The sequence below is a fragment of the Anastrepha obliqua genome, chromosome 5 (assembly GCF_027943255.1).
Source record: "Anastrepha obliqua isolate idAnaObli1 chromosome 5, idAnaObli1_1.0, whole genome shotgun sequence".
In the NCBI taxonomy this organism is placed as follows: domain Eukaryota; kingdom Metazoa; phylum Arthropoda; class Insecta; order Diptera; family Tephritidae; genus Anastrepha; species Anastrepha obliqua.
The window spans coordinates 30,675,087-30,702,635 of NC_072896.1; the positions used below are offsets into that span (position 1 = coordinate 30,675,087).

The 27,549-nt window shown below is 36.3% G+C and overlaps 1 protein-coding gene across 7 annotated transcripts in view; it reads right to left on the minus strand.

The window, feature by feature from the left end:
- LOC129249415 (pneumococcal serine-rich repeat protein) overlaps positions 1 to 27,549 on the minus strand; it is a 221,395-nt gene that overhangs the window by 37,124 nt on the left and 156,722 nt on the right. For 6 of the 7 annotated variants that reach the window (XM_054889220.1, XM_054889219.1, XM_054889221.1 and 3 more), the window contains exon 5: positions 3,588 to 4,286. The exons of the other annotated variant lie outside the window; for it this stretch is intronic. In XM_054889220.1, coding sequence (XP_054745195.1) covers positions 3,588 to 4,286 — 699 coding nt within the window. The remainder of the gene's footprint in view (positions 1 to 3,587; positions 4,287 to 27,549) is intronic. 7 annotated transcript variants of the gene reach the window in all.

Below are 27,549 nucleotides of genomic sequence, written 5' to 3' on the forward strand. Positions count from 1 at the left end.
TATTTTATTATAGTAAATTATTATTGTTGTAAAAAAAAGAAAAAAAAACAAAAAAATCTTGAACCTTTACAAACTTTATTGATTAATTTTGTTTTGCAAAAAAAAATTAATTTTAAAACAGTTTCTCAGGCACTTCAAAACCAAAAAAAAAAAGTTTTAAAAACCCCAAAAAAATTTTTAAAAACCAAAAAAAAAAATTTTAAAAACCAAAAAAAATTTAAAACCCAAAAAAAAAGTTTTAAACACCAAAACAAATTTTTTAAATTTAAAAAACAATTTTTGAAAACCAAAAAAATTGAAAAAAAACCAAAATAATTTTTTAAATCCTATTTTTTACAACAAAAAGTTCTATTTTATCACACAAAAACATTTCTTTTATATTAAAAAACAAAAAAAAAATCTTTTAAAAACCAAAAAATTTTTTAAAAACCAGAAAAAAATTTCTTCCAGCAAAAAATCCTATTTTATCACACAAAAACATTTCTTCTATATTACAAAACTAAAAAAAAAGAAATCTTTAAAAACCAAAAACATTTTTCTACAACAAAAAATCCTATTTTATCACAAAAAAACATTTCTTTTATATTACAAAACCAAAAAAAAATATCTTTAAAAACCAAACAAAATTTTTTACAACAAAAAATCCTATTTTATCACAAAAAACATTTTTTTATAAAACAAAACCAAAAAAAAAAAATCTTTTAAAAACCAAAAAATTTGTTTACAACAAAAAATTCTATTTTATCACACAAAATTCTTTTATATTATATTAATATACAAAACCAAAAAAAAAATCTTTAAAAATCAAAAACATTTTTTTACAATAAAAAATCCTATTTTATCACACAAAAACATTTCTTTTATATTACAAAACCAAAACAAAAACCTTTAAAAACCAAAAACATTTTTTACAACAAAAAATTCTATTTTAATATATCTACACAAAAACATTTCTTTTATATTACAAAACAAAAAAAAAAAATAATCTTTTATAAATTTTAATTTAAAATTCATCTTTTTTCCGAAAACAGCCAATTGACCCTGCACAAAATAGGCATCGTATGGAGTTTCACCAAACATCTCGGGGATGTGGACTTTGCCGTTGACATCACAAACTCCCTGACATCCAGGCGAAGGCGGACAGACTAGTCACACTGGCACGCACTGTCGGACTGGAGGTCAACATCGTCAAGGTAAAGGCTATGAGAGTCAACCCCAGCAAAGAAAGACCTATAATAGTTGACGGGTGCCCGGTGGATTTTGTCGAAAGCTTATGCTGCCTCGGCTCCACTATCATGACAGACGGTGGAGCAGATGAAGAAGTCAACTGCAGGATAAACAGAACCAGGGCGGAGTTCTTGCGAATGTATACAGAATGGGCAAGTTCGCAAATCTCCAGGCGCACTGCGGATATTCAGCTCATGTGCGAAGTCTGTATTGTTATATCAAAGAGAAACATGGCTGGTCTCCAACACCATCACACAGAGGCTACAATCTTTCTTTAAAAGCTGCCTCCACAACATCTGTAGAATATTCTGGCCGAACACCATCAGCAACGACGCGCTGTGGAGATCAACGAATGAGGAGTGCATTCTACGGCAAATAAAATGCAGAATTTGGCGATGGGTAGGTCAACCCAGGAAACCAACAGATAGCATCACGAAAATATTACTGGATTGGAACCCGTAAAAGAGCAAAGGTCGCGGTCGGCCCAACATTACGATGTTGCGCGAACGAGCAGATGCCGACGTCACATGGGACGGTGCAAAAACAACAACCGTACGATGGAGCAGAGTGAACAAGGATATAAAAAAAGATCTTAAAATAATGGTCCAAGCTATCTTCTTGAGCCTTACTTCATATATATAATTTAAAAACAAAAACACAGTTTTGAAGATTTTATTTAAAATATATTAGAAAGTAAGAAAAAAACACCTAAAGTGCATAAATACAAAGAAAATACGAATCAACTGTAGGCAGGTAGGTGAAATGTTTAAAGCACCAGACTGGCACTTCCCAAGTAGCACTCAAGGGCCATTTTGATACCATTATGAAGAAGGAAGCACTCAGGGCCCTCAATCGTCTTGGTGTCAAACCCGGACATTTACAGAAAAAGTGCTCAACATTATCCTTCTCTGAAAAGTTCCCGCAGCTGCTGCAATAGAGATTAAATGGTAAACCCAGCTTTTCTGCTTGAGTGCCGACCGTCGAATGACCGGTAAGTACAGCTACAAGTTTGGAAATTGAAAAGCGTGGAGACCCAAGGATTAGCTGCGTTATGCATCTACATATCGAAATACCACACAAAAAAATTGTATGTATATATAATTGGCGCGTACACCCTTTGTGGGTGTTTGGTCGAGCTTCTCCTCCTATTTGTGGCGTGCGTCTTGATGTTGTTACACAAATGTAGGAACCTACACTCGGTGGTTTGCCATTGCCTGCCGAGGGGCGGCCTCTATAAGAAAAAACTTTTTCTTAATTTTGGTGTTTCACCGAGGTTCTTACCTACGTTCTCTCTGAATTCCGAACGGTAGTCACGCACCAACCTATTCGGCTACTCGATACTCGGCGGCGGCTACAATACCTTTTTATTATAATGATCTTTTAGGCCTAAGTGGGCCGCTCTACGCCTTCATGGAGAGTGGCAACCACCGTAACCTACTTTAAGTATTTCCAAAAGCTTGGCCAAACATTATTTTGCAGTGTTCTGGCTAATTTTTAGTTCCTGGACCATAAATAAAATGTTCGCAGGCCGATTCGACTCCACGACTTCTATGATTTTATTGATATTTTCGATGATTGCCCTATCAGGTCGTATGTAATTTTCAACGTCAAGTATTAACAGAAGGGAATCGTTGGAATCACCGTTGGCGACTGTTTTGTGTTCATAAACAACAGAATTTTTATGATCACCCGCTTGGGTTTTACGCCGTGGTCCAGTGGTACTTTCTTGAGTTTTATAATATTGAGAATATTGATTTTTTTAATCTTAATTTTGAAAAGCTGTAACACACATTTAGCTTCACCAAATATGAGCCTGCCAAATAGCTATTTTTTTAAGTGTTATGCCATTTTCAAATCGCTATATTTATGCCCCAATGCGATGTTTATATCGTAAGATTTTGCACACTAAAGACATCTAGCGGCGAACACTAAGACCTTCTTGGCTTAAAATATTATAATTATTTTCAGATTCAATGTGAAGTCTTTAAAATTATTAAACTTAACTAAAAGTCATTAATTGCGAACATTTTTATATTATTTTATTTTATTTTTATTTTTTTTTATATTTAATTATTTTTTATTTTTGCGATAATTTGCATTAATTCATTTTATTCAAGTCAAGAAACGAGTTATCGCAGACTTATTTTCTATTCATATTAAATTAACATTTTGCTTTGGCAACACCAATTTCAATTAAAGAGATCTACCCAACGATAGCTGTAGATTACGATAAGCTGTATGGCAAGTCTACGTTTAAGCCGACTTATCGACTGCGCTGCAAGCCCAAGACCAGTGAAAAAAGCGCAAAGTAAATATAAAAAAAATTAAAAATAAAAATCAATAAAAATTCATTAGCTTACCATGAGATTACTCAATTTCAAACTTGGCGCCGTATCTGGTAAGAGTCGCGCTGACGACTGCGAATGCAATGTCGACGTCGATGAGGATGACGACAAAGGCTGTGGCAGCAGCGTCGCAACACTGCTCACCATCTGACCTTTGCTGCCTGCATCGCCTGCATTGCCACTACGACTAATTGAATAATCGCATGGCGCATCGTCATCTGTCTCGCCATCATCAACAATGTATGCTGTCTCAGTCGCTGTCGTGGCATTTGCAGCTGCTACCTTTTCGAGATCATCATCAGTGCTCACTTCGCTGATGTCCACCGTGGCGGCGATGGTTGGCGGCGATAGTTGCAGCCAATGGGTATTTGCTTCAGCTAAATGCTGTTGTAATGTGCTATGAAAATGATTGTTGTTGTTGTTGTGAGTGTGATTGTGATTGTGTAATATGCTACGTCCGCCACCGCTAACGCCACCACCAACACCACCATTGCTTGTCATGCAAATAGGCGATGCCGAAGCGGAAGCTGAGGCAGATGTGGAGGCGGAGTTGGAATTGGACGAGGACCATGAGCGGGATGAGGAGGTTTGTACGGTTTGGGCGCGTATGACTTGAACGGCCCCATTGGGCGTGCGCTTCTGCAACACTTCGAGCTGTTTGCGCTGTGTGTGTTGGGTGCCATTCGGCTGTGAGATGTTTTGGGAATCGGATATCTGGAATGAGCAGAGAGAAAGGATATATGTAAATGAGTAATGATTTTAAATGCGTTTGGGTTGGGATTTATCGAAGGATAGTTTAGGAATGTTCAGTTTATTAAGTAACATACAAAGTAGGTTAAATTTTTTTGATGAAAAGTATTTGATGAAAAAAGTATTCTTCACAATCATTTGGGTATGCACCTGGTCAGACGCCTAATGTGGTAAAAACACGTAACGACCAAACTCAAAAAGCTCGATCAAAAAAAAACTTCTCTAGTATAGTTTATGAATAGAAGTTCAGTGCTGTTTCTAGAGAACAAACTTCTTCTATACAAAGCCCTAATTAAACACATTTGGACTTACGGCATCCAACCATGGGCAGCGGCGTCGAAAACGAACATGGACATCATAGAGAGGTTGCAGGCAAAGAGACTACGAATAATCACCTGAGATTTAATTTGCTCTAATTGATTATGAGCTAATACGCAACAAAACGATGATACCTTCGAAATGGTTGAAGAGCCAGTCTGGCACTCCTCAAGTAGCAATAAAGCGACGTTTTGATAAAACGATTTAGTGCGGTCGTTTGTGAAGCCACCCCAACGCTTTTGCCAAGGCCATAATTCAGCCATATAAAACATATATTATATAAAAAAATTGCACAAAGAGAAATTGCAGCGGTTCGCTGAAAGGATTCTGTGTATGTATGGATTTGATAATTTGAATCATTATATGTTGAAAACATGTGTTGAAATTCTGCTTGTCAGTGATGCTGCTGTATACTGTATAAATGTGAAAGATTTCCGAGAAGCTATCGAAGGAGTCTCGAAGTGTTATACCGTATTAATATAAGACATAAATGCAACAAGGAGGTTCATCGGAGACTTGCACAAAATGAAAAAAATAAAAATTCGAATAAAAAAAAAATAAAATTTTTCTTCAAAAAAGAAAAAAATTTCTAGAAACTAAAAATTTTCGAAAAAAAAAATTTCTAAAAACTTAGAAAAAAAGTGTTTTTAAGAATATTTTTTTTAAATGTTTTTACTAAAAAACACTATTTTTTTTTTTTAATTTAGATTTTTTTAGAAGTTTTTTTAATTCAATTAAACTTTTTTATTTTTATTATTTTTCGGAAACAATTTCTTTTTTATTTCATTAAAAAAAACAAAAAAAGTTTTTCGAAAATTGAAATTTTTTTTAGAAAATTTTCTTTTGACAATCATTAAATGTTTTAAATTTAATTAAATTTAATTTTTTTATTAAAATTTTTTAGAAACAATTTCTGTTTTGGTTTTTTTGATAATAAATAAAATTTTTCTTAAAAGAAAAAAAACAAAATTATAAAAAATGTAAATTTTCTAAGAAATAACTTCTAAAATCTTGTTAAAAAAATGTGTTTTTTATTAAAAAATAGATTTGTTTTTAGAAAATTAAGATTGTTTTAGAATTTTTTTTTAATTAAATTTAATTTTTTTATTTAAATATTTTGGGAATCATTTGATTTTTTTTGTTATTAAAAAGAGATCTAAAAACAGTTTGGAGTTTTTTTTTTTTGAAAAAAATTAAATTTAATTTTTTTATTAAAATTTCTTGGAAACAATTGCTATTTTTTTTTAATATAAATACAATTTTTCTTAAAAAAAAATTGTAAAAAACCTAAATTTTCTAAACAAACAATTTCCAAAATCTTCTAAAAAAATTTGTTTTTAAGAATATGTTTTTAATATCGTTTTTATTAAAAAAAAAAGAATATTAAGATTTATTTAGAATTTTTTTTAATTTGAATTTAATTTTTTCATTAAAATTTTTGTTGCAACAATTTCTTTTTTTTCATTAAAAAAATCTAATAATTGTTTTAGAAAATCTGAATGTTTTTAGAAAATTTCCTTTTGAAAAAAATTAAATTTCATTTGTTTAGAAACAATTTCTTTTTTTTTTTTTGAAATATAAATAAAAGTTTTCTTAAAAAACAAAATTCTAAAATATCTAAATTTTCTACAAAAACAATTTCAAAAATCTTCTAAAAAATGTATTTTTAAAATAGTTTTTTAATATGTTTTTTATTAAAAAAACGAATTTTTTTGAGAAAATAAGATATTTTCAAAATTTTTGTTTTACGTTAAACTTAATTTTTTTATTGAAATTTTTGGGGACACAATTTCGTTTTTTTCATTAAAAAAAAATATAAAAAAGTGTTTAGAAAACATTTGATAAATCTCAAAATTATTAAATTTTTTCCGCTTAGTTCACATTACATGCGCGCATACAAATAAACAAATTTTAGAGAAATTTGCGAAAATGTCTAAAATACATGAATCACTCGACTTGAAATCGCTCAGATTTGAAAATGCCTCTGCTATTTGGCGATGTGGGAGATTACGGTGAATTCGAGACTATAATAAACTTCTATAACAACTTTGGAGCTATTGAAAGAGCAGTAAATGAAAGTAAATTCTTTGAGAGAGGTCACTAACTTCCTGAAAAAATAATTATTTCTTCTTCTTGATTTGCGCGATAATCCATTAAGTAATTTTGGTCGAGTTTATCAAAGCGCGTAGGTAATTTCTGTCTCGTGCTATCCGGCGCCAGTTGAACTTACCAAGTCAAGCCAAGTCCTTCTTCACCTGATCCTTCCAACACAGAGGAGATCTTCTTTTTCTGCTACCACTAACTGATCATCATCATTGTTTCCTTTAATCCCTAGCGGGACATAGGGCACCAACAACACTACGAGTATCTCGTCCTATTACTGCATAGCGCCCTCACCCGCTTCCAGCTTAACCCGACTTGAGCCGCCTCGTGATCCACAGTTTCTTTCTAGGTTTCCCTGGCAATCTACCAGGAGATCTTCTTCTCGCTGTGAGTGGGTTCCATTCTGTCTTTTAATCCAAATATCCAGCGGCTTCATGTTTGCTTTTTCGAGCAACTTCTTGTTTGGCATTATTTTTGCCCAGAAAATTCGCCTTATAAGCCTTAAACAGCGGTTGACAAAAATTTGTACGCGGCTGATTATAGCGGTGGTAATTTTCCAGGTACAGCTATACCTGGAAGCATATTCGACTTAAAGAGCTTAAGCTTTAAACTGGAACCCAGGTTGTTGTTTCGCCATACAGAGTACAACAACTGCTACGGCATCAAATGCCTTCAGAGCCGTCATCAGCGTGCAAATATCCGAAAATCTTTCACAGAACTTTTCTCTCAAATGCTCCAAGAGACGCCTAATCGGATATTCTCATAGTTCAAGCTTCTGATATTGTCATCTTCCAAGCGCTATGTGATAGGACGAGCATGATGAGATCCCTGTAAGGTGTTGGTTTTGTTCGTCAAGCGAGGACTTTCCTTACGAACTACCTACACGAGGTGAACGCGAACTACCGCGCATTCTACCCCTTCCTCAGGCTCATCAGAAGAGGAATTTCACCTGAAATCTTTTTCAGAATTTTAACGAGTGAAGGATTTAACCTGACTCTGTGAACTAAGTTTAGAAACTTTCCAATAATATTACCATGATTAGGTTGTCTTGGATTCCAGCACGCTGACCTTCTTATGTGTAACTAAATATGAGTCTCAGAGCCGTCCAACTTTTGGGAATATTGCCGCAGCCCGGGTTTACTCTGTTTGAGTAAATGGAGCCCAGCATTCTAGAAGTATTTCCAATAGCATTTTTTATCAGGCCACCCAGTGCGAATTAGCCCAGCCCAAGTGTGAAGTGATCCAGACCAAGCCACGCTCCACTCTCCGATGGCCATGAAGTTTAAGTAGATTTAAAAACCGCATTGTTTTTTTTTTTTTTTTGTTGTTTTGTTAAATAGTATAGCCTTACAAAACTTCTACTGCTGTATTAAATGCCACTTTTTGGAAATTAAAAGGGCGAGACTGAAAATTAATTATATTAAATGAAATGTCTAGTGAACTTAACGAGAAAAAAATCTTAACACAATACAGCTTTTCGGGTCACTTAAGCGTCTTTGTTCAGTGACCTCTGCCTTTTGCTTTAGTGCGGCACGTGGCGGTGTACGTATTTTGTCCGAACTGGCGCCTCGCTGCCACCTTCACAAATTCAATGTGCCAAACAATTTATCATTTTCGATTTATGTAATAATTCATAGTAAAAAAAAATTAAAAAAAAAAACGCTCAAGTGATCGATTTGCATGGCAACAATTCAGGAAAGGCGAAAATTATTACACGAAAAAAAAAAAATCAAAAATCAAAATTGTATAAAATGATTTACCAACGATATTTTCAAATATATTATAGATATGTAAGTATGTCCAGTAATATTTAAATGCGCACAAAAAGTCGTGCCACATTGGCACTTGCAACCTGATAAACGAAAATTGATTGGCCGCAAAAGATTAACGAGCGCAGCACAAGCCAAAGCGCAATTGAAGCGGAGTCAAAGCGTAAAGCAGCTAGCAGCTAACAGTCAATAGTCAGCAGTCAACAGTCAGCTGCTAGGCTGAGCTAAGGCGTCATGACTGGACCAACAACGGCGAACGCCATTGCTGTGGTTCTTTTCAGATATCATTGTTGTTGTTGCCGTTGTTCGCGGTGGTGGTGTGATTTGATGTCCTAAGCACAGCGTCACTTTGCCGTGCTTTGATTGCCGTGCTGCGCATGCGCATGCTAAGCGATTTTTATTACCGTTACGCCATGCAGCCGATCGCTGGCCTGCGCCGGCATTGATTATGACAGTCGGTCCAACAGCGGTGGCGATGGCGACGATGACGGCGGTCAAAGTGCAAAATCGTACCAACTTTGCGATTGAAAATGCAAATATGCACAGTGCAGGCAACAACAAAAGTAATAACATAAATATATTACTTGTTTAATATGACTGTGAAATTGTTGTTTGTGTACTATTTTTTGGTAACAGCCAAAGCGGCGAATAAAATAAATTTTTATTGTTATTGCCATGCGATGTTGAAAGTATTGAGGACAACAATTGCAAATGTGGCAGTGGAAGTGTGGCTGTCACTTTGGTTTTGTAGCACAGCGGCAGGAAGATTGCGGTTGGTTGGGTATTTTTTGTTTTTGTTTTTAATCGTTTTTTTTATGCTAATTTTTGCAAAACTGAACTCTTTTTTTTTTAATTGAATAAAGTTTTGCTGACTAATTTGTTTTTTGGCACACATCCACACACACACACCTACAAGGTGGCACAGTTCTTTACGGGAAATGGTTGCCATAGAGAGTATCTTCAAAGACTCGGCCATGAGGACGCAGCAGACTGCTCGTTCTGCGGCAACGGAAGTGAGAATGCGGAACATATCTTCTTCTCCTGCCCGAGATACGCAACCCCAGGCAACATTGTAAATCACATGCGGCAATTGAAGTTGGTGTGGGCCAAGATGAGAGAATGGTCCGCAAAGGCACTACAGGAACTGCTGAAAAAGGAATGGGACCGCAGTAAAGAAAGAAGACAAGCGAGCAATGAAGTGTAGCTAGAGAAAAAGAAACACATATGAAGAGCCATACTGGCCAGCTTAGGCCCTGCGATGCAATGCTTAAACGGCGGTACTGCAGTGCAAACTAAAGCTATAGAGGTCGACGTTAGGTTTTAGTACGTAGGTATACTGTTTCGCAAGTCCAGTTTAGTAGTAATACTGACTGTGCGTGGTCCCGAATGAGGTGCACCTATAGCGATCAGTGTGAATCGTGCATGCCATCTATGCTGACGGTATCTATGAAAGATTCACCCTTCGGATAAAAAAAAAATAAAATAAAAAATAAAAAAAGAGGTACACGGTGGCGCAAAATTAATCATCCAATCTTGTTTTTGAATAACTTCTACTTACTAAATAAATAAAAAAAGTTTTTGGGTGAAGGAAATCTTTATCATAAAGCTCATTGTTGGCAAGAGAGATTCTTCATCGGATTTCAAGGCTGACATTGTTAGTGGTTTTATTATTATTATTAGAAGGCCATTACGCACTGCGACCAGAGCTGATCTATTGTGAAAGGCCAATTTTTGTAATCCTAGAGTTCCAGGCTTTTTAAAAATTTTCGAACAATTTTGGGTTTGTTGTTCCAAAGATTGCATGGAGATACTACGATACCACCAAGGTGATGAAGTCTCTGCCTGCCCAACGCAGGACATTCACAAAGCACATGTTCTGAGCTTTCTATATCCATTTCGCAAAAGCGGCAGACATTGGTCTCAGATAGACCAATACTATTTAGATGATACCTAAGTCTGCAGTGACCTGTAAGATATCCTTTTAAAAGACGAAGATCTACTCTGCTTAGTGAGAGTAGCTTGTCAGATATTCCTTTGTTGGGACTTACAAATAGTTTGGCTTGACGCTGACCGGCACAGTTTAGCCAGTGTGCGGCAAGTTTTCTTTCTTCCCATTTCCTAAGGAATTCATTAATGTGGCATATTTGCTCCTTGTTTTGCAAGGTCATCAGCCATTTCATTTCCTTCATGTCCTTCATGTCCCGGAGTCCAGCATAGTGTTACTATGTTGAGGTTTCCTAACGTGTTGAGAAGGTTTAGGCAATCATTTACCAATTTAGAGGTGATAGTTGTTGATAGAAGGGTTTTTAGAGCCGCTTGGCTATCTGAAAGTATGTAGATGTGAGTACCTCTCATTTTCCTGCTAAGGCATTCTCTTACACATATTTCAATGGCATGTATTTCTGCCTGGAATATTGTTGGGTAGGATCCCATCGGAATCGGTTTTTGGTGTTAATGCTGGTTCGAAGTCTCTAATAATCTCAAAATCATAACTGCCAATATTTGTACGCTTTTATTAAAAAATCAAAATTAAAAAAACAAAAAAAAATATTAAAAAAATTCCCAGTAGGGTGATTAATTTTGCGCCACCTTGTATTTACACACTTACTTGCTCACACATTTATAATTTAGTTTTCATTGTTTATGAATGGTATATTTTTCATCCAGATAATAATTTCAGATGCCATTTTCAAGCTTTGAAAATTTTTTAGAAACCGTTTTGGGTTTCTTTATTTTTTACTTAATGTAATTTTTTGGCCCAACAATGACTCAACTTTGTGTTTTGTATACATTTTGTCAATTTATCGCTGCGCACTATTTATTTATACACATTCATACACGTGTATGTGCTGGTGGAACCGTTATGGATATAAAAAAAAACGATTGCAAATAAAAAGAATTGTGTTGTTCAAATTCAATTGATCGAGTGGGCAAACAAAAGTAGGCTATGGTCAATAAAATGACTTTCAAATATGAATAATGCAGTAAAAAATGTTCTCCGTTATTTTTCATTTTTTTCGCCGCTTTTTGGTTTTATTTTCTGCTGCTGAAAAGGAAATGAAGTGAATGTGCGCGTTTAAAAAAATCTATCAAAAAAAGCGAAAATACTTGAATCAATTGTGAGAAGAGGTAGGTAAAATTTATAAGGAAAAAATTATATACCGCGGGCTTGAATAAAAAGGAAAATATTAATCGATTGTACGATTGTCTGGAATATCGACAGTGAGGTGAGTGGATCGAAAATGCTGAAAAGATGAGCTTCAAAAAATAATGCCTTGGCCTACCTTTGATACTTATTTAATTTGCTTATTCAAAAAAAAAAAAAAAAAAATTTAGGAGTATACTGCGTTAAATAGCTGGACTGAATGACAAGTTGTGACAATTTATTTGTTTCTTATTTCTTTCTTTTGTTCCCGCTCAATGGAAAGTAAATAGCTTAAGTAAAAATGATCCTTAAACCATGAAAAAGTACTGAGGAAGTCGAATCATATCGTCCCATCAGCCTATTGTCTATTGCCTTTAAAGTCTTGGAATTCATTTTCCTCAAAATAAGGATGCGTATAATTCAAGACTGAAATATAATCCTAAATCACCCCTTCGGTGATTCCATAGACTCATAAAAGCATACACAAAGCGTTTGAATACAAACAATATTGCTTAGCGGCTTTTATCGATATATATATCAAGCCTTTGACAGCGTTTGGCATAATGGCTTCCTCTATAAAAGAAAATATCAGGTCAGTCCATAAGTTCGTGCGTATTTTACCCTTGCTCAAACTCGTGGAAGCTGAGCCAAATTTGACAGTCGATATGATAGCTCAGAGGTTAAATTCATCGCATGGAATAGTTCACAGGCACCTGGTTCAGTTGGGAAAAGTTTCAAAGCTGGAAAAATGGGTTCCGCATAGACTTTCCGTCGCCAACCTTCAGCAGAGAGTGAATATGTGTTCTCAGCTGTTGCAACGGCTTGAAAATGAAAGTTTTTTGAACCGTATCGTTACTGGTGATAAAAAATGGGTTCTTTACAATAATCTTGTTCGCAAACGCCAATGGTTAGATAAAGATGAATTACCAGAACCGACCCCTAGGGATGGCCTTCACCCCAAGAAGTATTGTATTGTTTATTATGAACTTCTGGAACCAAACCAGACGATAACTGCTGATTATTATTCCCATCAGCTATCAAACCTAAATGAGGCACTTAACAAAAATCGACCGTCTTTAGTGAATAGACGCAAAGTTTTGTTTCACCACGACAACGCAAGACCTCATACCGCAAGGCAAAGCTGAACGAGCTCTGATGGGAGATAATTCCACATCCACCACACTCTCCGGATATTGTACCTTGTGATTATCACCTTTTCCGTGGACTTCAATTCTATATGAGTAATAAGAACTACACCTCAAAAGAAGCTACAAAAAGGGATATCGAAGCGTATTTTGGCTCTAAGGACAAACACTTTTTTGAACAGGGAATTAAAAATTTGCCTAAACGTTGGGAAGACATTGTAAATAATGAAGTAAAATATATTAGTGATTAATAAATACTTTAAACATCTTTTTTGGATGGTTCCATGTGTAGAAGTCCACGCAAGTGGGGAAAGTTACTGATCGCCATTCACTTGGGAATGGCCAGGACGATTCTTCTGCATATGGTTCAAGCAGCTCACAACGGCCGGGATTAGCCCACGTATCCTCTGGGTAGCTTCCGAACATCCGTTCGGGAGTGAGCTAACGTGAGAAGGCGAAACATTCCAGGATACCTGGTTGTGCGTTGGGTTTGGGACCCGCCACTTAAAAATCGCCCCCAATGAAAAGTTTTAAAAAGCCTCGGATGAGACCTCCCTATACTGATGACGACCCCTGCAAACGAACTAAGGATTATGATTTGAGGGCATGCACCTGGAATGTCCGGTCCCTTAATGGGGAAGGTGCCTCTGCCCGGCTGGTTGATGTCCTCGTGAGAGTAAAGGCTGACATCACTGCCATCCAAGAGATGCGATGGACGGGGCAAGGAAAGAAAACCATGGGACCTTGCGACGTCTACTACAGCTGCCATGTAAAGGAGCGCAAATTCGGTGTCGGATTTGTTGTGGGAGAGAGACTTCGTCGCCAAGTACTGTCGTTCACTCCGGTGGACGAGCGTCTCGCAACAATCCGCATCAAAGCCCGTTTCTTCAACATATCGCTAATTTGCGCCCACGCCCCGACGGAAGAGAAGGACGATGCGACCAAAGATTCCTTCTATGAGCGCCTGGAACGTTCCTATGAGCGCTGCCCCCGCCACGACATAAAAATCGTGCTTGGCGACTTCAACGCCAGGGTGGGCAAGGAGGGAATTTTTGGTCCCACAGTCGGAAAATTCAGCCTGCACAACGAAACATCCGGTAACGGACAGAGGCTGATCGACTTCGCCGGGGCCCGAAACATGGTAGTCTGCAGCACCAGATTCCAGCATAAGAAGATTCACCAAGCCACCTGGCTGTCTCCTGATCGAAAAACGCGAAACCAGATCGATCATGTTGTGATAGATGGAAGACACGCTTCTAGTGTATTAGATGTACGTACGATCCGAGGACCCAACATCGACTCGGATCATTACCTTGTTGCAGCCAAACTGCGCACCCGCCTCTGTGCAGCAAAAAACGTACATCTACCTACGCAAAGAATGTTCGACATCGAAAAGCTGCAATCACAACAGACAGCCAGAAGATTCGCCACTCGACTCTCACTCCTGCTCTCGGAGAGCACTGCCCAACAACCCGGCATGCGCGAGCAATGGAGCAACATTTCTCGTTCCCTACGTACCGCCGCCGAAGAAGAAATCGGATTCCGGCGAGCCCGAAAAAACAATTGGTACGACGAGGAATGTCATGCTGCCGCAGAAAGAAAGGATGCCGCCTATAGAGCCACGCTGCGATCGGGCGCAACGCGAGCCATGTGGGATCGCTACAGAGAGCTGAAAAAGGAAGAGAGACGTATTATCCGAAAGAAGAAACGAGAGGCCGAAATACGTGAGTGCGAAGAGCTTGAGATGCTGGCCAACAGGAACAACGCCCGAAAATTCTACCAGAAAGTTCGGCGGCTTACAGAAGGTTTCAAGACCGGGGCGTTTTCCTGTAAGAACAAAGACGGCGAACTGGTAACTGACGTACAGAGCAATCTTAGATTATGGAGGGAACACTTCTCGAACCTATTAAACAGTGACAGCTGCGCATGTCACCGAGAAAGTGAAGATCCCGATACCCCAATCGTTGACGACGGAATTGTCGTTCCGCTACCCGATCATGACGAGGTGAGAATAGCGATAACGCGGCTAAAGAACAACAAAGCCGCGGGCGCCGACGGACTGCCGGCTGAGCTATTCAAACATGGCGGCGAGGAGCTGGTAAGGTGCATGCATCAGCTCCTATGCAAAATATGGTCGGATGAAAGCATGCCTGCCGATTGGAATTTAAGTGTGCTCTGCCCAATCCATAAGAAGGGCGATCCTGCAATTTGTGCCAATTACCGCGGGATTAGTCTTCTAAATATCGCCTATAAGGTTCTAGCGAGCGTATTGTGTGAAAGGCTGAAGCCCACCGTCAACCAACTGATTGGACCTTATCAGTGTGGCTTCAGACCTGGAAAGTCTACCATCGACCAAATATTCACAATACGCCAAATCTTGGAAAAGACCCATGAAAGAAGAATCGACACGCACCATCTTTTCGTCGACTTCAAAGCTGCATTCGACAGTACGGAAAGGAGTTACCTGTATGCCGCGATGTCTGAATTTGGTATCCCCACAAAACTAATACGGCTATGTAGGATGACGTTGCTCAACACCAGCAGCGCCGTCAGAATTGGGAAGGACCTCTCCGAGCCGTTTGATACCAAACGAGGTTTCAGACAGGGTGACTCGCTGTCGTGTGACTTCTTTAACCTGATGTTGGAGAGCATCGTACGAGCCGCAGAACTTAATCGCTCAGGCACAATTTTTTATAAGAGCGTACAATTGTTGGCGTATGCCGATGATATTGACATCATCGGCCTTAACAACCGCGCTGTTAGTTCTGCCTTCTCCAAACTGGATAAAGAGGCAAAGCGAATGGGTTTGGTGGTGAACGAGGACAAAACGAAGTACCTCCTGTCTTCAAACAAACAGTCGGCGCACTCGCGTATCGGCACCCACGTCACTGTAGACAGTTATAATTTCGAGGTTGTAAAAGACTTCGTCTATTTAGGAACCAGCATTAACACCGATAACAATGTCAGCCTTGAAATCCAACGTAGAATCTCTCTTGCCAACAAGTGCTACTTTGGACTAAGTAGGCAACTGAGCAGTAAAGTCCTCTCTCGTCGAACAAAACTAACACTCTACAAGACTCTCATCATGCCCGTCCTTACGTATGGCGCAGAAGCTTGGACGATGACAACATCCGATGAAGCGACGCTTGGAGTGTTTGAGAGAAAGATTCTGCGCAAGATTTTTGGACCTTTGCACGTTGGCAACGGCGAATATCGCAGACGATGGAACGATGAGCTGTATGAGCTTTACGACGACATAGACATAGCACAGCGAATAAAGATCCAGCGGCTACGTTGGCTGGGTCATGTCGTCCGAATGGATACAAACGCTCCGGCACTGAAAGTATTCGATGCGGTACCAGCTGGTGGTAGTAGAGGAAGAGGAAGGCCTCCTCTGCGTTGGAAAGATCAGGTGGAGAAGGACTTGGCTTCACTTGGTGTGTCCAATTGGCGCCGGTTAGCACGAGAAAGAAACGACTGGCGCGCTTTGTTAAACTCGGCCAAAATCGCGTAAGCGGTTATAGCGCCAATTAAGAAGAAGAAACATCTTTTTTATTAATTTTGAAACCACCTTTAAAAACGCACGAACTTATGGACTGACCTGATATACTCTACCAATAAATTATTACATATGTATTAAGTTTTACCTCAAATTCCAACACTTCTTTGTCAAACAAGGCGAGGAATAAGTCTAAAAAATCCGAAAATTCAGCTGGTATACCTCGCTTTTTGAAAAAAAGCTTTATCTATCAGTTAATGTCCATTGTCCTACAGTGGCTGCTGTACCACAAAGTACAGCACTTGTACCATACAGCAGAGTTTTCCTTTATTCCAAGTTGCGTGTTTGATTCGCTTTGCGAAAGAACGTTTGAGAATCGCTGCCCTAGACATTGAATATTTTGTGTAATACTTGAGAGAATAGAGCATCATTGAAGCGTTGAAAAGTAAACACTTATTCTTGTATGTATGTATGTATACGTACCGATGCGCACGCATTCGAAAAGAGGTCGCTACCATCGCGTTTATGTAGTTCGTTTTAGTTTTGCATGACTGCCTTGTAATAAGTCGAATGAAGTTCAGCTCAAAGTCAATTGCGTTTATAGATACGAGTATGTAGGTACATATACTTATACATATATACATATACTTAAACTTATATATATATATATGTGCCCATTCATAAAGAGTGTTTGTAAGCGATGTAGGAACATCAATTTAAATAAAAAGTTTGAGCTCGCTAGAGGTAAGAAAGAATTCTTTCCACTCGATAGCTAATTTGTATGAGAATAATTATGAAAAAGATTTCTGAAATCTTCTACTCAACCTTTAATTTGAAAATGATAATAAATTTATTCTCAATTTTCGAGCTTTCCTCAAATATTTTCAATTTATCCCATAGTTAAATAAAAAGTCTTTTATACTTAATAGAGATTTAGAGCTGTTTGAGCCATACATTTTGAATTAATTTTTGGAGCCTTTGAGGCCACATATCACGAAAGGTGCACTCAACTGGTTAGCTAAGCAGCTTTAGCTGTTTTCTTGTTAGCGATGATCAATGGACTTCAAAGAGGCTCACAAAAATATAGACCACAAATAATCAAATCCCTTAAGATCAGTGTACAGTTCCATCACTGCAAATAATCTTAACAATGAATTATTACAAAATAAAAAAAAAATGCAGTTTCGAGAATTGTGGACATAAACTTACGAATTATGAAATTAATTATCAGAGTAGAAAATAATATTTAAAATATAAAAAAATTAAAATTTTATAAATTAATATATATAATACATTTTTATGCATATTTTTTTTATAAAATATTTGTTTTTATATGTATTTTTATTTTTTTCTAAAAAATATTTTTTATACGTATTTTTATTATTATTATATAATTTATAAAATCTTATTTTATACATATTTTTTTTTATAAAATATTTTTTTATATATAGTATATTTTTAAAAATAATAAAAAAATGCAGTTTCGAGAATTGTCGACATAAATGAAAACTTAGCGAATTATGAAATTAATTGACAGAGCAGAAAATAATACTTAAAAAATAAAAAAAATTAAAATATTATAAATTATATAATAAATTTTTTTATGAATATTCTTTTTATAAAATATTTTTTTTGTATATATATTTATTTTTTTCTAAAAAAAATTTTTTTTATACATATTCTTATTATTATTTTTTTTTAATATTTTTTCCTACATATTTATATTATTCATTATCAAAATTATATAGGGAAAACTTCAAGCCACTCTTACATTTGATGAGTTTTTTAAGATTTTTGGATTTATAAAATGAAAAGCAGATAAAAATAAGAAGAAATTTGTATGCATTCTAAAAAAGTCTTCATATATTTAGTTTTTATAAGTCAACTAATAAGAGACATAAGATGTTTTCTAACATGCCCAACAATTTGTTTAATAAAATTGCAGTCATAATCTGAAAATTTGCAAATTTCTTAAACAGTTTGATTTTAAATTAAAATATACTCTGCGTATACGAAGAGCATTAGATGTCATCAACAATAATTAACAGTCCGCTAACAGCGTCATAGCTCATATAAGTATGTATGTATGCATATGTACGCGTATACAAATGAAGTGTTTTTAGAAATTAAACTCCCAATCATCTTGCTTACTCATTTTTCGGCAAGAAAGAATTCTATTCACATACATATGCATTCGCACAAACCACATACATATGTACCTACCTATACGCATATGCACTGCTTAGACATTTAACTTCGCCACGCACTCGGCCCTTCGGCGAACCAGCCTACAAATACAATTTTTATAAGTTCCACTGGGTTTATAAGTGTGTACAAGTATTATGCTCGTCACTTCTGTTCATCCTATTCGTTGTTGCCGACCAGAGAGGCTACTGCTAGAGCTACTGTTACTGTTACATTATCTGTTAATAACAACAAATTGCTGTTTACCAGCATATACATACATTTAGTCCCTGCAACAATTTAATTTTCAACTCGCGCAATGAAGTTTTCTCTTGAAAATACAATTTCATTCACTGGATCATGATGGAAAGAATAATCATTCTTGCACTGGATATATTAGACTCATCAGTTCGTCTTATTCGTTGGTAGCGAACAGAGAGGCTAGAGTAGCTCTAGCAACTGTTACTCATTACAAAACTGCTGTATTTGTATAAATTCTCTGGATATATTGCGATTGTCGCCTCTGTTCATTCTATTCGTTGTTATCGAGCAGAGAGGGTACTGATGTTACTGTTGTTAACATAATGTTACATTCCCTGCTAATATATGTAAGTGAATGGATGCTTACGAGCACATGGGAAAAGAAAGGTTTTTTCACTATTTATACGAATGTCCAGGTCAAGCTAGAGCAAAACTTTGCTGTTAGTCTTCTCTCTCGTCTCTGTCAGTCTTTGTTACTGCAAATTAACGAAATCAGACAGCGAGACAAAATGTTGGCTGTTATACTTGGAAATCATGAAATGGATTTAACGTAAAAAAAAGGAAAACAAGAACAAGACATGACACGAGAGCAGTGGAAGAAAACTGACGATAGTCACTAATCAGGATTATTTCCGTAGAAATACTCAATGACTTCAAAGTGCTTTTTGAACCACCTATTGTTTTGAGAATGGCAACACAAATGACATGTCAAATGTATTCATAATTAACTTAAACGTTTGACATTTACGACATGGAACGCTATACGCTTGAACAAAATTGGGAAATATTGAAAACCTATTTCCAAAAGGGTGAGTCTTCTTCTTCTTCTTTTCTGATTTTCACATCGGTGGCTACGTCAATAAGCAAAATTGTCGGACTTGGGCTCAGAAAATCCACACATTACAGTAGAGAGGCAAATGCATCCACAACGAGTCACTATTTGGTGCGGTTTTTGGTCTGGCGGCATCATCGGGCCATTTTTTTTCGAAAATGAGCGTGGAGCCGCGGTTACAGTAAATGGCGAGCGTTACCGTGACATGCTCAACGAGTTGTTTCCAAAGAAGAGGATGACATGGACGACATTTGGTTTCAACAGGACGGTGCAACTTGTCACACTACCAAAGTTACACTCGAACTTTTGGCTACCGTTTTTGAAAACCGAATAATCAGCCGAAATTCCAATATCAATCGGCCGCTTTGGAGCTGTGCTTTAAGCCCGTTGGACTATTTTTTGTGGGGAGCCGTTAAGAACAAATGCTATGCGAACCATCCAGAGACGATTGATGCTTTAAAACCCGATATCGAAGTTGCCATTCATGAAATTGGAGCCCAAACAATCGAAAATGTGCTTAAAAATTGGGTTGATCGAATGGCCTACTGTAAAACCAGTCGTGGCAGTCATTTGAACGATATTATTTTTCATTCATAAATGACAATGTTCAATCTTCAAAATAAAAAAAAAAAGTTTGAAAAAATATTGAAAATCAAATTTTACATGGCCCACCCTTTATAAATATATTCTATATTAGAAAAATGTCTTGAAAGCCCATCATGAATTTGAAGTACAAAATGAAGCCCTTTTGATAATGAAATTCATTCGGGAGGTCATTAAACTGTCTATTAGTGAATGCGTTCATAATTTTCCTTTATGCGCCTGTTTGCTATTTTATTTGCGTTTTTCAGTGTTTTTTTTATGCTTGCGACCCTACCAGATCGTGACAAAAATAATGCGCATAAAATGTCTATCATTAAGGTGGCAGTGGAAAATAAATGTAAAAAATAATAAAATAGTAAAGCAAGAAGCAAAGTGTGGGCAGCAAGCACACGAGAAAAAAATTAAAATAATATTTCTTGTAATAGCTAGTTCACCACACTACCCGTACATCCTTAGATCAGTGACCTTCTTTCGGTTAGTAATCTCCATGATACCTTATACGTAAGCAATTTGGCAGTACTTTGAAAAAATGTACATACATTAAAGGATGTTGGTGTAGGAGCGAGTTCAGCTTACTGGTCAAGTCAGAGCTAGCGAAAAGTTAGCAGCTTCCTTCACAAGTAAAAATGCTTGGTTTTTTTTGTTTCTCATAAGTCTTTCTGCCGAGCTCATAAATTCACTTGAAAGCAAAAAAAGTCGACAAAGTAGAAATTTATAATAGGAAACAGAAATATCAAAAAAAAAAGAAACTGAGTTTCAAGACGACTTCATCACGATCGCTTGTCCACAGCCTTTGCACTTTGCCAGTTCCACGGCAATGACGCAAACATACATACATACATATGACCATACAATTGAGCTGCAAAAGTTGAAGTTTTGCGGACTTCAAGTGATGCGAGATGGCGATGATGTTGTGGATAGCCAGCGTTGACACTAACACATAATATATGCAGCCGATGTACGAGTATGTAGTCAAGGCAGTTGTGTGGTGCGGAGCAGCGGCAGTGATGCGCAACAGTTCGACTGCTGGCTCAACTCGCTAATGCAACCTTTAACTTGACTTTGTGGCAGCCAAACTGTGAAGAGCGCATGCGAGTATGTGGTCGGTATTGATTTTTTGGGAATTTATTTTAATTTTTATTTTCGCATTTCAATTTTTGTGCATTTGTGGTGCTGCATTCGTTTACCTTTATTACGCTTATGAAAGTCAGTACTTTATGGCCACATATTGCTAAATTTATTATGCGAGTAATAAAAGTAGCATTTAGTTCTTGACTCTAATTGAAAAAAAAAAAATACTGAAAGCCAAATAATTTTCATGACTCCATATTTCAACAATTGGAATTTCAAGTTCAAGTTCTATCGTTAGTTTGCAATTCCATTCGTATTTTTTCCACTCATAAAACTTTAATTAATTTTTGTTCTCATTCTAGGCCAATCGAGAAGGAGTTAAACTGCAAACTTGTTTGAATAAAATAATGTCTTTCAATTAAACACCAAATGCATTATGCAAAAGTTTCTAACGAGCCAGACGACGCTTTGCAGCTTGGAGATCGCATAAAAATTAGTTTATATTAAAAAATCTATCAGACTTATGGCATAAACTTGTTTAAAAACGAGCGTTTGCTGAAAATTAACTTAAAAGTTAAAATAGTCAAGGTTATAAAAAATCAGCTTAATTACTCCTCATGCGACTCTGATTTGTTTTGAGTTATGGTGAACTAACGAAAGTAAATTATTTATTTATTACTTTTATTATCGCTGTTCGTTTTAGCCAATTAGAGAGGTGAGTGTGAAATTATATAATATAATGAATTTATGTATGTACTGTCTATAAAAAACTTCATACATATAATGCCGTAACAAATTTGTGTGGAAATATGATTTGAAAGTTTAGAAAATAAGTATATGCGATAGATTTTCGAACGTCAACACATAAAAATGTGGACAACCGGATAGAGTCAACTTGTTCTTTCATGGTTCTCAAAATTGTTTTATTTATATATTGTAAATATTAATTAATATTATGTAAACTATGTAATTTTTATTTTTGAAGTGAAACTTGTTAGGCGTCGATGGACGAGCGAGAATAGTAAAATTTCAAGGCCATGCAACGTTTTGGGCATTTTCGTTCCGCGAGCGAAAAAAAAGATATAACGTAGAGGAAAAGCTGAAAGAGAGCTATACCTTATATGTATCTTAGATACACTTTGAGCTATTCACGTCTTCCTTTTGTGCGGTCCTTCGTTTTTTCTCCCACTCCTACGCTAGGGCTCTAGTCTAAGTCGGACGACGTTACTTGTATTGTAGGAGCACGAGAGAACCACATATCCATTATTTACAAGGCGTTAGAATATAACAGAGAGAGAAAGAGAGTGACGCGTAAACATATAGCAGCAACGCCATATTACTATGGTAGAGCGAAAGAGAGCAACATATTGTTAGAATAGGATAGATAGTATTGCGCATGCGCGTGCCTTGTTTATGTACGTTATAGTGTTAGACGCTATATGTGCACACGGCTCTAACGTCACGCTAATACATCAGAGCGAGAGAGGGAAACGTTTAGTTAGAATACGACGGATCGTAGTATGCGTGCTGTGGCAGTACGCGTTGGCGACAGACGCTATATAACATATATGCAATTGATATACCATGTGTATTCTTATTTAAATTTTGTCTATTTGTATTCTCTGCAAATGTTGTGAATTTATTTAGATATATATTCTTTCTCTCTCTCTCTCTCATTCTCTCTCGGGTCTCTCCCTCTTTCTTTGCCTGCCTTGAAAGTTTCACTTCTGTTATGTGTACTACGTTACACGCATTTTAATTTTTATTTTTTTAGCGGTAAGAGACTTCCAGACCTTTTGTGTGGTATGCAATGAAATTAGTACGCATATCTATGGAAATTGTGTTTATCCGAGGAGTGAATCTAATATAACGAATTCTCCATAAAATGCATATGCCAAGACTTGGATATATTTACAACAACAACAATATTTATACAAATGATGTATTATGCACATCAACATTTTTGCCACTTTTGACTTTTCTTTCGTTTTCCTTCTTGAACGATGATTATTTTTTTTATAAAAGTACATCATAGAGGGTGGGGCATGTAAAATCTGCTTTTTGAATCGGCTATAAAAAAAAACTAATCAATATTTTTTCAAACTTTTTTTTTATTTTGAAGATTGAACATTGTCATTTATGAATAAAGAATAATATCGTTCAAATGACTGTCACGACTGGCTTTACAGTAGCCCATTCGATCTACCCAATTTTTAAGCACATTTTCGATTGTTTGGGCTCCAATTTCATGAATGGCAACTTCGATTTCGTGTTTTAAAGCATCAATCGTCTCTGGATGGTTCGCATAGAATTTGTCCTTAACGGCTCTCCACAAAAAATAGTCCAACGGGCTTAAAGCACAGCTCCGAGGCGGCCAATTGATATCGGAATTCAAAAACGGTAGCCAAAAGTTCGAGTGTAACTTTGGTAGTGTGACAAGTTGCACCGTCCTGTTGAAGCCAAATGTCGTCCATGTCATCCTCTTCAATTTTTGGAAACAAAAACTCGTTGAGCATGTCACGGTAACGCTCGCCATTTACTGTAACCGCGGAAGAAGAAGAAGACTCACCACTTTGGAAATAGGTTTTCAATATTTCCCAATTTTGTTCAAGCGTATAGCGTCCCATTTCGTCAATGTCAATCCTTTAAGTAAATTATGAACACATTTGACATGCCATTTGTGTTACCATTCTCAAAAAAATAGGTGGTTCAAAAAGCAAACGCTATATGGCCTACCCGTATAAGTCCAATTTTAAAGTTTTCTATAAAAATTAAAAAAGTTCTAGAAAATTTTCATCCTATTGTAATGACTGTTAACCTCAATCTCTGCGCATTTGCTCTCTATAAAAAATTTCGCGCATTCGTCGTATGAAGCAAATGCATAAGATTACGAAGGGAAAATTTATAAAAAATCAAAGGGATTTTCTAGCGACTTAGAAGTTGCACTTTATTACTAAAATTTGATAAGCTATAACTATACTAAGAATCTTTCTAGAAATTCTAGGAATGAATAATACTTTTATAAAAAAAAAATAATGAAATAAAAGCAATAACTTCTTAGGCCAAATAATAATTTTACCATGGTTTTTTTTTACTGATAATAAATAAACAAATATATTTTAAGTGAAATAGTTTTAGTTTCGAGAAAAAAGCGTTTAGAAACTTCTCGTTCGAAATTCAATCTAAGGTACACTCGAAGTGGAACCAACTTCAGACCGCTGTCCGTCTGTTAGTAAGGTAAATAATAGTCCAGAGCATTGTTTACAAGCGCGCGGAAGCATTTTGCCGTGAGTAAACGCGAAAAAAAAAATCAGTAATGGATTGCAATATATTTGGCTGGAAAATCACAACCAGCGATTATTCGTGAGCTCGAGCACCTTGAAGTGAATAAAGTTTTTTTTATCGCACCTTTACTCGTTACTGTGATACTGGTAGCATCGCGAAACGTCATGGAGGATGTCATCAAAAGACTGCAACGTCGCCTGAAATGGTACAACTGAAGAAGCGACTTGAGCGAAATCCTCGACGAAGTGCCAATTAAATGGCGAACAACTGAAAATATCTGACCGTAGCATCCGCCGCACACTGGAAAATGATTTCAAAGTCAAGCGTTACAAGATTCCAAAGGCGCACCATCTCACACCAAAGCAGCAACAAGTCAGACTTCAGAGGGCGAAGGAGTTGCTTCGCTTACCGAAAGCGGCCAATTTCCGAACATTGTGTTTTCTGACGAGAAAATTTTTCAAATTGAGCAATTCGTGAACTCCCTAAGCGATAGGGTATATTTGACCGACTGTTCATATGAGAATTTGAGTCATCGATTGGTCACCAGGGGGCAGTACCCGCCACAGGCAATGGTTTAGGCCGCTGCAACTGCAGATGGGCGCTCTCCAATCGTTTTGTTTCAGCCTGGCGTCAAGGTAAATGCGAAATATTATCGAGAAAGTATTCTGGTCGTTGCTTTGAAGTTGTGGACAGACAAACATTTGAGTGGCACACCATGGTCGTTTCAACAGGACTTGGTACCGTCTCACAAAGACCGAGAATGGCTAAAAAACAACATTCCGAACTTCATAACGTGCAGGCAATGGCTATCAAATTCACCAGACGTGAATCCGATGGATTATTCCCTTTGGGCCGTTTTGGTGAACAAGGTCCGAACTAGAAGATTCACTAGTCTCAAGGCGCTAAAAAAGCCATTGCCCGCGTGTGGGCCAAAATACCTGCAAGCCACGTTCGGTCAGCTTGTGATTCATTTCTGGACCGGATCAAAGTCATAGTCAAGGCAAAAGGTGGTCATATCGAGCGAGAATAAATTGATTCTTAATTTTGTAATATATTATTTTCACACATTTTTTACTTTGAATTGAATAAAAGTAATTTTCCAAACTAAATTTATGGCCTTTTTAATTGGTTACACTTCGAGTGCCGGTCCCTGTAGAATTTCGAAAGGCCCATAAAATTCATATGCCAAGGTTTGGATATATTTACAGCAACAACTATATTTATACAATGGATATATTACATCAATATTTTTACCAGTTTCGACTATTTTTCTTTGTTTTTGGTTTTTTTTGTTGCAATTTCTATATTTTTTTCATTAAATTATTGCTTATTGCCCCACAAAAATTATTACATATATATACAATTGTAAATTTTTATACAAAATTTAAACAAATTTTTCATCACAATTTCACGGCTTTTAACTGAAATCTGTGAAAGGTTTCTGGTACGGAAATTGACGGCTTTGCGCATTTTCTCCTTATAAAAATTTATTTTTTTCTTATTGGCAATAAATAAATATGAATAAATTTCAAGTTAAATGGCCAAGTATTTTTTAATCTATGAGTTTGGCGGACATCGTTTCGACAAAAAAAAACCGTTTAAATTTTTCAGTGTATCGCAGATTTCTTAAAAGACTCTCGCAAGGGACTAAGAGGAGCTGCACCATAACTCAAAATGTGGGAGTTTGAATATCGTTTCTTCTTTATTCTTTAAGTACGCCTTTTTTTAGTATTTATGCATCTCTTAAGCAAAAAAAAATTGATTTTTAATTAGAAATTCTAGAGAGATTTATCTTGCACTTTACTTTACCCAAATTTATATACTTGAAAAAATTTGCAAAAACCTGATCACAATTTTTGGACATTTGTTGAAATTAGCAATTTTTCTTAAGTTCTTTGAAAAGGTTAGAAGTTTAGTTCTACGCATATTTCATAATAGTAGCTATATTTTTATAATAAATTAACAAGAACAAGAACAAGAAGAATTTGCTTAAACAAATTCCTGTGGTTACTCCAAGAAGTTTCCAATAAAAATAGAAAACTCGTCCTGAGCTTTCATATGGCCTGATGATTCTAAGATTTGTTTAGGCGTACAGAGTAACATCTAAGTCGCGTAAGCGATTAAAGCGCCAATTAAGAAGAAGAATGTTTTTGACATCAAAAATTTTTTACAAAAATTTTTAAATATTGTTGTTTCAAAGAAGAAGAGCAAACATAGATAACTACAAGGGTTAACAGATTTTCCAACAATTTTAATCAGAAAATTCCTATAAACTTTAAAGCCCAAGCTATCACAAATAATCAGGAAATTAATTCTACAGAAAACTATTTTCACTTAAAATGGTTTCCCAGGTAAATGCAGCCACTAAATATCAATGAGACTGTGGGAAGCGACTCTTTAACAAGAGACAGTGGGAAGGGAAGCGACAGTGGGAGGGGAAGCTACTCTTTAACAAGAGACAGTCGGAGGGGAAGCGACAGTGGGAAGGGAAGCGTCTCTTTAACAAGCCCTTAATACGATTGCAAAACACTTGTTACAAATTAAAGCCACTTACTTTAACTTGCCATGGAAAATTCCACGGTTCAAGTAGAAATATTTAATTTTCAAATAATTTCCTGGTATGGTGAAAAATGTGATAAAAAAAGTCGGAAAAAAGAATAAAAATCAGGTGCAATAAAAACATGAAAACAAACTTCCTTAAATGCAACTATTAAAATGCCGCAAATATAAAATATTTTTTTTTTTTTTTTTATAATATATACGTACATACATACGTGGAGCATTTTCTGTATACATAGATTCCGTTATTTTTTTTTTTGTAATTTTTTTCATTTTTTTTTTTTGTTGCATTATAGAAAGTGAACGATTTAAGAGATTTTCCATTTTCTCACACAAGACCGCAAATATGTGCCCACACATACATACATAAATACCTACATTCATACAAATAAATGTAGCATTTTTGCCACACAATTGCATGCTCGTATGCATGTGTGTTAGTGTGCTTGTGTG